Genomic DNA, 14,374 nt, shown 5'->3' on the forward strand with positions numbered 1-14,374 from the left:
CAGTCGCATCTCATTTCTGATTTGGACGTCTGCGACGAATTGTACGACTCGTGTGTCGCGATGCGCGAGCGAGGGTTCTCCGGATTCACGTAGCCCGTGGAACGCGATCTGCTTGCTTGTGCCTGAGTCGCATGCGCTCTAGCTTCAGGTACTGGCGCGCAGGCTGCCGCCTAGAGCGCGCGCCGCCAGTTGCTCAACCAGGCAATGGAAAGGAGAGTTTGGCCACTTGTCGCACCTGTTGCGATGCATCGTCAGTCTTGCTCTAAGCGAGGCTGCACTACGGCCGTCATCACGCAATTTTCCTTTCCCAGACTTGACCAGGCAGGTGCGGGTGAGATTGTAGTTTGACCGGCGCGGCAGGCGCGAACAAGGCCGCCTGCCCGCAAAATTACCGCCTCAACCCCAGCAGCACCCAGCAAAACTAATCTTCTTCACGGCTCACGTGTGTCACGATAATTTGCGTTTGTTTCAATTACTTCATTGCATTGTTGAATATACAGTTTGTTTCTCGTCTCATATATACGTTTGCGCCGGCTGCGCCCCTGCCTCGACCATGACTTCATACTTTGCAGCTCAAGCTACGGTGCGAGCGGGTAGTGTGACTCAGTGACAGCTATATGTCGTGTCAGACAATACAAGTAGGGACAGCCCTATGACGGGGGTCCCGTTTAGCGAGCGAACGCGTCGGGGTATCTTCGAAGCGGTATGAAATTCGTTACATCGTTACTGGCCGGGTGTATAGTATGGGTGTCGAGACGGAGCGAGTGTGTGGTGGAAGAAGAAAGAGTAGGAAGGCGCCAAGTAGACGTCGCATGAACAGCGAGGTACTTAGCCACACTGGCCGGGGTCTAGAGGTTGTCAGCTTCATGCTCATGCAACACCACAAGGAATACTTACACTTTCGTGCCGTTAGCGGCTGGGGGAAGATACCGTTGGCCAGCAAATCTTGCATATCCCATTCGGGTGCGCCCTCGGTCTTCCATGTCCAGAAGATCCAGCCTGTGGCCTTCTCGTAGGCATCCAACTGCGCCTCGATGAAGCGTCCAATGTTGTACTTGTCGGCGCTTGACAGGTTCGCAACACTGCCAGTATACTTGCCAGTGCAGTCACCGACCTTTGAACTGCCGCTAAAGGTACCGTCGTAGCGCGCGCCCTTGTCCTTTCCGTTCAACCACTTGGCGCAATCGGTAATTCCGCCAGTCCACTCGCCAGCTACAGTCCACTTTCCAGTAGATGCCATCTGGTTACCGAAATCGCAAGCTGTCTTGACGTGGTCGTCGATGCTCATGGCAACAGCAGAGGGGTCAAAGATCTCGTAGTGGTGAGTGTCGAGAAGAAGGTTCCACATGCCCGCGCCCCAGTTGCCCCACGAGGTTACACCCTGGAATGCATCGTGGAAGGTGATTGCGACGTTGGAGTCCTTGAGGTTACCCCAGCCGTCCATGTAGAACTGCCTGACGGTGTTCATGTCAAGGTTGGGACCCAGAGGCTCGTTGAGAAGCTCGATAGCTGAGACGGCGGGATGCGACGCGTGATCATCGCGGATCTTGTTAAGGACTTTGATGGTGTAGGCCACTGAATCGCCCTGAGTCCAGCCGACAGAGCCGTACTTGCCAGAGTTATCGAAACCGTTTTGAGATTCGGGTGCGCCGTGGAGATCGATCATGACCTTCAGGCCAGCACCAGACGCCCAGTCGAGCGCCTCTCCGAGCTTCTCGTAAGCGCCTTGTAGGTATGGGTCGCCTTCACGTGGAAGAACACTCCAGTAACCGATTGGGATTCGAACGTGGTTCAGACCAGCAGCTGCCATCTGGTTGAAGTCGTCTTGGGTGATCCAAGAGTTCCAGTGGTTTTGCAGTTTTGACTGTGCCTGGTCCTTGCCAATAGCTGCCACGAGTGTGTACTCGTCCTTTGCGCTGTTGCCCTCGAACATGCTAGGAGTAATCCAGGGCTCGAGGACGAACCATCCGCCAGTGTTGACACCGCGAACCTTTTGGTTGTTGTAGTCGAACATGGGTGCGCGTTTTTGTAGTGGAGACGCGTTTGTGAGGGCAAGCAGGCCAACGGCCGCCGCGGTAGTCCAGGATCCGACCATGATGAAGATGAAGAATGTTACTCAACTAACTGAAGGTTGTAGAACATGCAGTTGTACTCGAGAAGAGTACAAGAAGTTTGTTAGACTGGTAGATCCAAGGTAGGACTTGTGCAGACCCATGGCATCGGGGGAAGGATCTCCCTTTAACTTCCCAGCACAAAGGCTCACAAGCCGCCAACACAGCAACAAAGTTGCCCCAATTTTCTTCCCAGTCATGCTCACCAAACAAGCATGTGTTCGTTGCTTCACGACGTAGCGATGATCTCCACAACACGGAGCTTCATCCTAGCTAGCTGGAAGAGCTATCCTGGACACCACCAAGGCGGTGTCTGGGAAGGCCTCCCAAGGCAACCAACCGCAGTATCGCCGACATCTCACGACTCCGCTACATCGGGACGGTGTGTACATCGTTACTTACTCGGGATACTTGGGCATTGCTGGCAACTGACGTAGTGACGCAACAGCTCCAATAGGGGAAGCAAGCAGAAGCTACCCCAAGCCGCTTGCCTAACCACCATCAAGACTAGATCCGCAAGCAAGCTACGGTAAAATGGACCCTGAAGGCCTCGGCACGTATTAGCATGAAGAAAAAGATCTGGGGTCGGCCGGGTCAAAGGTCAGATGCAGGGTTGGTGCTTGGCGGAAATTGTATGGAGCATTCAGGTACAGTGTATTGATTGGAGGACTGTTTGATGGCGATGATGTGGGGATCGGCGTGTCACAGCCACTTAGCTTCCGAGGCGGTGCTCACGCGCCGGGGACGATCTTTCGAGAAGCTTGGAAGCGCATCCGAGGAGTGTGGTGATACACCGGAACGTGGACGGTGGGCTCTTGGGTTGTGTGCTGGCGTCTGCCAACATCGGCTTGCAAAGAACCTGGTTGACGACATGGGAATGCGCGGAGGTCCGTGTAACCGTTGTTCGGAACACTTCCTTGTAGTTTCACATGCTGTTCTTTGGTACGCACTGAGCATCTGATGTCGTGCGTTCTTCACGCAGGGCGGCTCAGGAATGCAGGCAGATCTGCAAACGGCAGTGTTGCGCGGGGAAGGTTGAAAGAGACCTTCTCCATGGTCCCGCGATCGGCAACACATCCACATGCAAAACACGCTGTTACCGGGCAAAAGGCCCACGAGGCCGGAGGAGTACTTCCAACATGGCATGTAGGTATGATGGCATTATCTGAGTCATCATCGATGTCACCTCCCTCCCGCTTGCAGTGATCTTTGCCTTATGCAGCGATTTTGTGGTACCTGAAGGCGTGTACCTCAGCCGTGATGGCTGGCTAAAAGTAACATCATTTCGTAAAGCAAGTTCCTCCCTTACCTTAATTTCCGACATGCACAACACAGTGTTCTGGCCCTTTCATAGAACAGCAGCAGTATGAACCAGCTCCCAAGCAGCAAGGGCATAGACGTCATCGCATACCTGCTCTTCACCGCACATTGCCAACTTCCTCTTTTGTGTATCACGAGATTCGCCTCCCAGCTTACCGGACGCATATGCAGCTGGCCTAAGTAATGACTTGACTAAAAGTCGTATTTTCCGGGTATAACGTGCAACGGCGCGCGATCGCGAAAAGCTTGGCCGATGCGGGGGAGTTCTGCACGATGCCTTTCCCGGCGCGTCCGACGGTCGGACGTAGATCAACGAGCGTGATCGTCGGAGGCCTTGTGACAGTTGTAGTTTTTTAGACACTCGGTAGTGGGTGCGAGGTAACCATCGTGGCGGCCCAAGGTAGCTGAGGGCGATGTACCCGACGAGCAGCTGTCTGCCGGTATGTTAGGGTACCAAAGTATCTATGTACCAGAAAACTGCAGAAGGCGAACGGCGGCTTCGGCGGCGTCATCGGTCACGATGGCATCGCGATACTTGACACCGGAGATGCGCGAGCGGAAACCATCTCTGGAAGAGGTTAAGAAGCAGTTTGTGGGGTAATGCGTGCCATCGTGAGATTGAAGTTTGGGTCAAGGCGTCGGTATGATGGTGGTGGAGAGTCGCCGTCCGGGTAGTAACGGCCTGTCATGCCCATGTGACTTTCCAACAGTCGGCATAGCATGGCGGCTGCATGGCGACTGAATGACGGCGGTATTCCATACAAAGTTTGGTCGATAATGTCACACGTGTGCAGTTTTGACAGCATCGTCCGAATTGCAGGTGTTGCAGAAGGCTATTCCGATGCAAGGCAGGGCCGTTGGAAATTACCGAAAGATTTCGCGTGCACTGGCGCTGGCGGCTTGCTCTGTAACGAATAGAACCTGGTTACTAAGATGCGGTACGTATCCAAGAACGTACCCAATGTACCCAATGTACCCTAGAGGTATTTGCTTCGCTTTACATAACCGTGCGTAGAACGCAAAACACACCAGATACCTGTAGGTACTGTCAGGCTCTTCGTATGCGTCGGTATTAGGCAGATGTCATGTTTGGGGGCTGAGGTAAGGGCGCTGCGCCCCCTGGCAAACCTAGGTAGTGAGGGGCGATTCCTTACCCGCCCTGATTGTTACAATACATACACATTACACATACATCGAGACAGCCCGATCCGAGGTGAGCTCCACTTGTTCTCTCGTCTTTACAACGCCATGTGCTCCCATGTGCTGCCATTAGGCTAACGCGCATGGCAGGCCGCGATGGGCAGGCATGCCAACCCTGACATAAGGCGAGCCTTTGAAGAATTCCAAGACCAAGACACGCCCTCGAAATGTAATAAAGTACGCTGTCTACACTGCGGCTTCGTGCGCGCAAAGAACACGACGCGCCAGATTGAGCATCTCCAAGACTGCCAGCGATACCTCGCATCCCCCGAGGCACAGTCCCATCTGATCGCGCAGGAGCAGCAGCAACAGCAGCATCAGCCTCCGCCGCAAAATGGATTGCCTGTTGATCCCAGTATGCCCCCGGCTGGCCCCAGCCAGATATTGAATGGCCAACAGCCCAACCCAAACCTCCAAGTGAACCGGCGCGGACCGAACAATAAACGCGCCCGCGATGGACAGCCTATTGCGCCAAACATTGCCATGGCACCCAATGTTGCGCCCTCGCTGACGTCGCATCTCTTGACCATTTGCTCGGGGCCATTTGCGCAGGCAACACAGCGACCCTTCTTATCGCACGCCGGCTGTGGATCACTAGGTGCAGGGCCGTTGTCGCAATGGCTCGTACAAGACGGTCACTATGCGCGAGGATATATACGCTTCATAGGGCAGCTGCTGGCCAAGATACGACTGCCGCAGACGCACAACTCGCAGTTCCATCCCATGTACCGCACTATGGACCTTCTCATATCCGCCCTCAACAATATGCGACGAGAGATGCAGTTCTTCGAGATCACCGCGACCAAGTACGGACTCGCGGTGGGTATGGATCCCCCAACACCCATCACACGCGCCATGCTTGACCTTCTTGTAAGCGCGAGCAGTGCGAGCGCATCACTTCTGGAGGGCATGGTCGTACTATGGGCAAGCGAACATGTACGTATAACTCTGGTTGACGAAGACCGCACAAGGCTAACATCTCACAGTGCTACCGCTCCGCCTGGCAATACGCCTCCTCCTTCTCTAGCACCCTCAACAATACCTCCAGCGACTCCCACATCGTCGCCCTCCACCAAGCCCTCATACCAAACTGGACCTCCCCCGCCTTCAGCAAATTCGACGAGGCAACGCGCACACTAGTTGACGAACTAGCTAATATCACAACCACACGCGATGGCAAGGAAGAGATGTCGCGCTGCGAGGAAATCTTCAGACAAATATGCTGGCTCGAAGAGCGGTTCTGGCCCGACGTGGACAGCATGGGCAACAACAACGAGAGCGCAAATGCAAGAATGGGCCCTCCAATGAGCGGACCCATGAGTGCAGGCTTGGAGAACAACATGCAAAATGGAATGGCCAACGGTCTACCTGTTGCGGTCAATGGAAATGGTATACACAATCATAACCATAACCACAACCATAACCACAACCGTAACAATAGCATGCCGGGACCCAGTATGAACAACAATAACAATATACCAACAAACATCCACGGTAATCCCGTCAACGGGCGAAACAGTATGAGCGGCCCCGTCCGCAATGCTAGTATCAACGGTCCTCCCATGCAGAATGGCCCTATCAATGCGGCCATCAACAAGCACGACAACACGCCGGTGAACGATAACCGGAATCCATTTGGTTTGCCAAGAAATGGTATGGAGAGTGTGGGCCAGGGCTCGTAGTCTGAGTTTGAGGTCCTTCCGAAGAATGCTGTGTGGAAGTGACAAGAGAGACGCTCGTGAGAATTGTCTTGTTGGGTATACCCTCTGGCGACTGTGGCGTTAGCGAGGAGTTTAGGGCTCTTAGTTCGGGTAGTGCTAGGGAGGATGCTGATTATGTTATTTTTTTAAAAGGGTCTGGGATTAGATGGGTGGCTCGCAAAAGGGTAGTGTATGATATTCTCGCCGTTGGGGTATAGGTTGGAGTTTATCGTGGAGTATCTCACACCCTTGGATGGGTCTAACATAATATAGCACACGGTGTTTCAATGTTAGAATTCAGTCACTTTGGCAAAAGCTATTTTCTACTCTTGCTTTCCCCTCTCGTAACGTATTGGTCGGTTACCTTGCTGAGGTGTGATATGCAAGCAGCTTTGATGGCCGATGGTTTGTTCGCGATGCCGTCCGTTGATAAAAGATCGAGTGTTGCGTGTACGTGTTGAATGAAATCGTCGGCGACGGTCTTACGGATGCGTTCCATGTATAATCGACCAATGTCTTCAGTGTCTATGAAACGTTAGCCATGAGCTTGTGGAAGCACTGGAGAAAGGACTATCTACAAGGTAAAGGAACCGTTCTCTCGTCGGGAAATAGGATGGAATATATCCGCTGCCAACCTTGAGTCACGTTCTCGCCTTTCCTCGTACGACGACGGATTTTCAAGGTAACATCAGGCTCCATCCAGGGACCGCGCTGCCTGCCATCCATTTCATCACATTCCCTCTCTCTCACATGCGAGTCTCGTGCATCGTAGTTCTCGAACGAATCAAAACAGATCGGACAGTATGGTCGTTCGTGGCGACGAAGGAGGTGTTCCCTGTATTTGGTAAGCTAGCTTTCATGCTGTGTGAGGAAGGTGAGTGTACTTGAGTCGAGCGAGATTTTCCGCAGCAAAGTCCCAACAGCCAGGGGAAGCAATGGGATCATGCTTTGCGAATGGACAAGCAAGAGGTGTATTGGAATCCTTGGTTCCTTTCATTGGCCGTTTTCGATGATGTTGGTGTGAGATCTCATCGTCATCACTACAGTCTTGTGCGCAACGCTTCATCTTCGTTTTTGTGACCGGGCGTCCAGAGTTGTTGGAATTGCCTACTCGCAGAGCAGAAGATTTTTTACTGCGAGTTTTCTCCTCATTCGCAAGCATATCGAGGTTCATCTCGATTTGTACTTTATGTGGTATGGCAGGAGAGCTGTATCCATAACTTGAGGTATGTTGCCCATACTCAGAATGCGCAGAGTCGGGTACCTGATCATCTTGGTCGACAGGTTCTTGCTTCAGCCACGTGTGTGTAGACATGGAAGCATCAACTTTAGCCGAGTTTAGAAGAAATTTGCCGGATGTGCTCGTGTCGCGACGGAAGTGTGCAGTGTCCTTCGCCCAGTGTAACAGGTAACTAGACGCTTGTAGTACCCAGATAGTGTGTAGCTATACAAACAAGCTCGCCGCCTTGTAAATAGCTGTTGCGTAAGGTGTAGGTTGAGAATGTATGCTACACACACAGGGCGGTATTTGTATGCGTTACCACGCCCCTTTCAAGGTTTCATCATGCGCCGCGACAGCATACCTACCAATGAGGATTTCGCATGGGCGCAATATTATCGCAAGCTGCGATATTCGCTCAAACTACGCAGATCTCAGTCAGCTCACAACTATCGCAGTCTGTGATTTATGTGAGCTACTTGCCGCAGCTTGCGATCCATTATAAGAAAACGATCGCAAGCTGCGATATTCCTCTACTAATGACGAATTCGTGGAAAATGATCGTAACTTGCGATCAACCTTACAAGTCCATCGCAATTTGTGATAAATCTTACACAATGTATAGCTAGCCGCAGCGTTCCCCTCAGCCAACTGAACGTTTGCGAAGAGCGAATATCATAACCTGCGATCTATTTCATACTTTCATCGCAACTTGCGATATTCGAGATGACAACTTACGGTGGGCCGCAATCCATTTATAGCTCATTCTTCATGCATGCTTCATATAAATAGCACTCTCCTACTACCAAGTTACAATAGCACTTTCTTGCTTTCAGTCACTTCATCTCTAGACTATACAACGAAATTTACCAATCTAGTCACCACGCCACTCGAAGCGATTGTAGCTATGTCCACCGTGATTACGACAGCTGTTAGGCCGAACGATGCCTGGCTGAGGATCATCATCGCCTCTCTTCTGAACTTTGTATCTTTCATCAACGCCACGAAGGCCCTCGAACCGATCTTTGCACCTTTCCGAGACTCTCAAGGAGCGCTGGGATCAACATCGTCGCGAACTTGGAGCGCACGAGAATGGCGGGTCATCAAGATCCAGGTGTTTGGCATGGGTGTTGCTCTTGCTCTTGCCATTTCCCAACTTGCCTCGTCGGAAACGGAACCATACTTCTTGGTCTTGGAATGCTTTGCTTGCCTTGCAACGAAGCTTGTTGCCAACGGGCTGTCCTTGCGCAGACCACGGGGAAAGTGGCAGTTCTTGTCAACGAAGACGACTGACGTTCTTACGGAGTTTCCGCCGTTCGAACATCTTCCCGGCCCTTACAAGGCTCCAGTTTCTCTTTTTGTAGCCGTGTTGCTGGGGTTATGGGTGCTCTATTTTGGATTTGAGCAAGCATTGCCATGGTTCATCGCAAGTGAAAACAACTCCAGATATATGTTCATCGCTAACAATACCAGAAGTGGACATCGTCAACACTACCGGTTGCGGAGAGTGCCATACACGCCATCAAAAGGGATGTTCCATCTAACACCGGCTCAGATTGGGGGTCGTCATTGACAAGTGCAGTGATCGGTGCTGGCGTTACACTGGCGTGCCACGTCCACAGGACATTGCTGGACCATTATCAACGGACTACAAACGCTGCTGTCAATGAGCAGCAAAGAGCAGAGTCGGAGAAGTTGACAGCTGCTCTCGTTCAGCTGGCCGTACTTGCCGAAAAGTTCCTTGGTTCGGGCACTCTGGCAGTCGAAGCACACCGTTTAATAGCGGCATTGAACCAACAGCTTACCACAAACACACAGCAACTGTCTACCACTAGCACGCTGCATCATCGCAAGACAAACGACCAATCTTGCGTTGCATCTGGAAATACCGGTTCGGCCTTGGAATCCAGAGCAGACTGTATTGAGATGAATAAGCCTCCTGCCCAACCCTCTCGCACAGTCTAGCTTAGATAGAACTAGTTCCGCAGATGGCACAAGCAACAATACGTTTCTTGGCTCCAGTGTGATTTAGTAAGGTCTTCTCACTTGTGAGTTTGATCTGTGGAATTGTCGACATGTATGGTTTCTGTTGTACAAATTGCTTAGCATCCTAAGGTGTTGGGGTTTGTGGGATTTCTGAGTTATGTACCCGTTTTTGTTTGGGCAGTCATCCCCTAGTTCTATTTCTCAGTTGCTTTAGTTGTCTTTATAACAATGAATTGCAAGACCTTGCCTGTCTATTGTCCCAGTCATGTTTTCTTGCATTCTCGTGCGCGCTAGTGACCTAACTCGTAGGGGGGAGACAAATAAGGTAGATCAATATTTGCCAGGACGATATGAATGAGCTTTGGTGTCAACTGACCTATGACTGAGACACAGAACGCTACGCGATGCCCATAATTCGCTTCTGAGTATCACCAAGCTGATCTCAACTTACGGTGAACAACATGTACTATTTCGTAGAGGTCGGGACAGGAATGGAGGGACAAGTCGTCTGATATCGGTCCCGAACGGTGTTTCGGACGCGGTGAACATATTCGCAATCTTTGTATTAATGTATGCTGCAGCACATCCCGACGATTCAGTTGGCGCCAAATGTTCCATGCATGAGACGCCGAAGTCCAGATCTAAGCGCCTCCCCAACTAGAACCGCCACCAATACCTGTGCTGCCAAGGTTAGAGCTGTAGCGCCTAAAGCCTTTGCCCATGCCGATTGGTATCGAGGATGTCCTTCTGACAATCTTCCGCCGTCTACTCTGCGAACCACTTCTCGTCGCCTCCAAAGCATTGATCGACTGCCCCCGTCCTACCGAAACCGACGCGTCATCTTCATCATCAGACGCCATGGCCACGCTCGATCGCGTCGTCGTAAGGCTCAGTATGTTTGGTGGCTCTCCGAAATCGCCAAACTCTGATTCAGATAATGCAGCATCATCATGCCACGCTGCTGTGGGCACCCTTGCGCCTTCTTCGATCTCTTCTTCCGTCTCGATGATGTTCTCTTCGTCGTCGATATCTGAGTCGTCTCCAAACCCTTTACCCTCAACTAGCCAGAATGTTGGTATAGAGGCAGCGAATGCGATCGCAGACATAGTCCAGAACGGTACGATGACATAGCCACGCTTGACACCCCAAGTAAACAAGCCGCCTCCCAAAGTGGGTCCAGCTGCTCTGCCAAAAGCACTGAAACTCGTCGCTAGACCATTGATGGTCCCTAGAACACGTAGACTAGGCGCACTGTTCGTGAGCATGATAGTACTGGTAGGGAAAGCAAATGTACCACCCACTCCTCTGACCATCAAGAGCAACACCATGGCGACTTCCCTGGTGATTGGATCTCGGATAAGTGATAAGAATGGTGTTACGAAGAAGACGAATGGGAAGATGAGAAATGCTATTCGGAGGCAGCGAACGACACCGAGATAGCGCGCGATAGGAGGGAAAAGTAAGAATTGACACATGGTACACGATATGGCAAACACAGTAAAAATGATGCCGATGCGTCGAGACTCGATACCAAAGCCTCCTGCAAATTTCAGAGGCAAGGATACGGTTGGATCGTCTGCGAGTTGTACTGGGTGGTGCATGAACACTGGAAGTAGCTACGTTTGATCAGCCATAGTATCTTCAGCTGCCAGAAATCTCGTACCTGATCATATGCCTGGGTGTACATAGCGAGCAACGTATACACGGCAAGGTTTAGCGACGTCTGAAATGTCAACACATCCCTGTATCTTGGTGCTTTTTCCTTGACTACCTCATGAGCAACCTCATGCTGTGGTGTCGCTTCACTGTCAAGTATTTTCTGTTGACCGAGCAGCGGCTCGCGTTCTGAATTGCCGTTCTGCTTTTGGGTCGGCAGGTGCAGTATCTTGCGAATGAATGCTATCAATCTAGCCCCAGTTCTCAGGCCCAGGTCTGGTGCGTTCTTCTTGCTTTCCAGAGTTTCTTGGAGAAACAGCCAGCCTATTACGATACCCGTAGTGAAGAATGCAGCCGCTACAAGGTTTGGCAAACAATACGGAAATTTCTCCAGTAAAGCAGTGCCTCTGGGTTTCCGAGGATCGACACCCAACGGGTTGGCTAGGGCTCCGCCGAGGGTAGGTCCAAACGTCGCACCCACTGTCCAAACCAAGGGCATGACACTGAACGCTCTCGGCTGGAGCTCTTTCCACGGGCACAGTTCCGCGACTGTAGTTCTAAGAATGCCTACATTGCCGTTTGACAGTCCTCCCAGGGCGCGTGCAGCCAAAGCCATAGGTAGGTTGAGCGAGAAGCCCCATAGCAGCATTGTCCACATGGTGTTGAACAGCCCAAACAATATGATTGGTTTCCTTCCATAGCGATCGGATGCAGCACCCCAGACGAGGCCGGTGAAGCCTTGACATAACGAGAACGCCGACGACGAGATGCCAGCCCAGCGCGCGATATCATTTTGAGGAATACCAAATGATTCCATAAGCTCGGGCACGTATGGGAAAACGGAAGTGAGGGCGATGGGCTCGGCAAAGCGGCATATTGCTATGGTGAAGTTAGCAAGCTTGCAGAAGAGGACGCGTCGCGCGTACGTACATAGAATCACCAGTTGTTTAACTGGTAGCCGGTGTTCTGTCATGGCGGCGGTGATAGCGAAGGATGCATGCTAGTCAAAGCCGCAGAGTGAAGAGAAGAAGAGCAGGAACAGTCACGAACGCTCATGCTTGCTCGCATGCTGAGTCCACAGGAAGGGCGCACCCCGCAATCACAGCTAGCCGCTCGTGGTCATGCGCTATTTGCGGTGAGCACGAGTCAGCTATTTCCGTGTCCGCGATGCGCTGCTATCTATTCCGAATTCCGAACGATGCGACTGCTGGCGCGATGAGGTTTGTTGTCGTGTGATGGCGTTGAGGGTGATGGTGATGACGATGGAAGAAAGCCGACGCGACAGTCGTCATCGGCTTGAAGCTTGGGCGGAGAAGAAGCCGCCAACGAACAGTTCCAGGGTCCACGTTCTTCGTGGGAACCACCAACACCATCACGAAGCGCTTTACCACAACCACTACCTATGATACTCGGTACGCGTTCGAAAAAATTCCCCCCAGCGGTCTACAGCACGAAGAACATGAGGTCGTCCAGGTAGCCAGTTGAGCTTTCACGATGCCTAAGCCACGGGAATAGCTGGAATACCACCGATCATTCGGCCGTCCCGTGTTGACACACCGATAAAGCTCGTATTATTATCGTTTTGTTGAGATGACTAAGAGCTGAAACCTTTTCTCATCTACTTCCGCTATTTGCACTTACTTCTCGCGCGTTCCTATCAACACGTCCAACGATTTCTCTTTACTGACTGATATCAACATATGCATATTTCGACACGGATTCGAGCGATCGACCTGTTCATGTACTATAAGCGACCCGGCTTCCGTCCTGGCCAATGTTGTACAGGATGAAGGCGTTTTCTTTACATCTTCGCTGCGCTCCTAACAGGAGCCTGACGGTGGCTATCATATGTGACCAGAAGATACCGAGAACGTTCATTCACGATGCTTTCCTTGTCCACCGTCTCAAGAAGCCAGAATTCTGGCAAAAGGCCATTTCCTAGCGGGCAAGGTCCAAGAGCAAGATCTTGGCTTTGTCACTTCTTCACAATCGCATCAAAGATGTTATCTGCCCAACTGGGTATCCACAACGTGCTTGTAAATGAGAAGCAGGGTAAACAATGTCAACTACCGCATGGTTATATACCCTCACTGGGTTAGATTTCATTTCAGCGACGAACATAACGATATTGAACAGCATCTCAGTCATGGAGGATCAAGTCGCAATCGAGACCACATCAGTGTCGTCGAGCCAGCAGAACCAGACCAGCCAGATGAGCCCACCAAGGAACCAGCAGCTTCAGCAAGCAACGAATCTCATCGCCATCGACATGAAACTCTTCAAGGAAAAGCTAGACGTGGACTGTCGTTTCGAAGTATACAAGCAGGCATTTCCTGAGATGGACCCAGCCAACTTGCCTGAAATTCTGTACCGTCCAGATAACAAGGACGACATCCATATTATGTATAGTACGCCATGCATCAAGTACGAGGGACTTCATCCGCCTAGCATCCTGCCACTTCCTTGTGACCTAGACAAATTGAGGCAGGACAGTACCTCGGAATCAGATGAGGAAACATCAGATGGCGAGACATCAGATGAGGAAACATCCTATGAAAAAATCTCCGACAAAGAGTGGAAGAAACGGAATCTTGAGAACTGCGATCGGTGCATCAGCCGTAGTGAAAACCAGATCTATAGGATGCTTACATCGAATTTCTGCAAAGATAAGGACATACGGAAAGAGCTACTGCAGTACTACTTCCGGTTCGTACAATTTCAATGGACTCAGAGTCGTGACAGAATCGCATTTTGTGAGCCGAGTTACTCGCAGATCACCACATTACCGAGGTTCTTCGAGGCGTTCCAGCCATCTGGCTTGACTGGGCAGCTGAAGCACCTTACCCTCGACATTCCGTGGGAATATACGTACTCTGCAAAAACATCAGGGAACCGCCGCGACTGTATACGAAGAGCACCATTCGACGATGAAAAGGCATTCCAGAAGGACGCGTTGTCCATGGGTAGAGTGTTCGGTGTTCTTCACAAATATAAGATCAAAACCGAGTTGACTTTCCCGGGAACATGGGAGTGTAGAATGCCTTTCATACTGCGTGTAACATGGTTGGCAAGCGAGCGGCCCACGCAAGCGAGCGGCCCACCCCACCAACTTTCTGCGCCTTGTGAACTCCTCCCTATTATGGCTCCTCCAATTCAACCCCTACTGACCTCTTCTGAGGCTA

General features: G+C 51.5%; 4 protein-coding genes across 4 annotated transcripts; 2 read left to right on the forward strand and 2 right to left on the reverse strand.

Annotated features, from left to right (window-relative positions):
* Positions 1 to 828: 828 nt before the first annotated feature.
* J4E82_010663 (uncharacterized protein) lies at positions 829 to 2,095 on the reverse strand (the record flags this gene model as incomplete). The annotated part of the gene is made up of 2 exons (XM_051736874.1): positions 829 to 848; positions 898 to 2,095. 2 exons carry the CDS (start codon positions 2,093 to 2,095, stop codon positions 829 to 831), a joined length of 1,218 nt encoding a protein of 405 aa, XP_051583382.1.
* A 2,632-nt stretch (positions 2,096 to 4,727) lies between these two features.
* J4E82_010664 (uncharacterized protein) lies at positions 4,728 to 6,313 on the forward strand (the record flags this gene model as incomplete). The annotated part of the gene is made up of 2 exons (XM_051736875.1): positions 4,728 to 5,567; positions 5,618 to 6,313. 2 exons carry the CDS (start codon positions 4,728 to 4,730, stop codon positions 6,311 to 6,313), a joined length of 1,536 nt encoding a protein of 511 aa, XP_051583383.1.
* Positions 6,314 to 10,177: 3,864 nt separating this feature from the next.
* On the reverse strand, positions 10,178 to 12,165 carry J4E82_010665 (uncharacterized protein; the record flags this gene model as incomplete). The annotated part of the gene is made up of 3 exons (XM_051736876.1): positions 10,178 to 11,152; positions 11,200 to 12,071; positions 12,123 to 12,165. 3 exons carry the CDS (start codon positions 12,163 to 12,165, stop codon positions 10,178 to 10,180), a joined length of 1,890 nt encoding a protein of 629 aa, XP_051583384.1.
* Positions 12,166 to 13,338: 1,173 nt separating this feature from the next.
* On the forward strand, positions 13,339 to 14,224 carry J4E82_010666 (uncharacterized protein; the record flags this gene model as incomplete). The annotated part of the gene is made up of 1 exon (XM_051736877.1): positions 13,339 to 14,224. A coding segment is annotated over one exon (886 nt), but the record flags the coding sequence as incomplete, so codon positions are not given.
* Positions 14,225 to 14,374: the final 150 nt, after the last annotated feature.

This window comes from Alternaria postmessia (genome assembly GCF_024291825.1).
Source record: "Alternaria postmessia strain BMP 2775 chromosome Unknown scaffold_136, whole genome shotgun sequence".
Taxonomy (NCBI): Eukaryota; Fungi; Ascomycota; class Dothideomycetes; order Pleosporales; family Pleosporaceae; genus Alternaria; species Alternaria postmessia.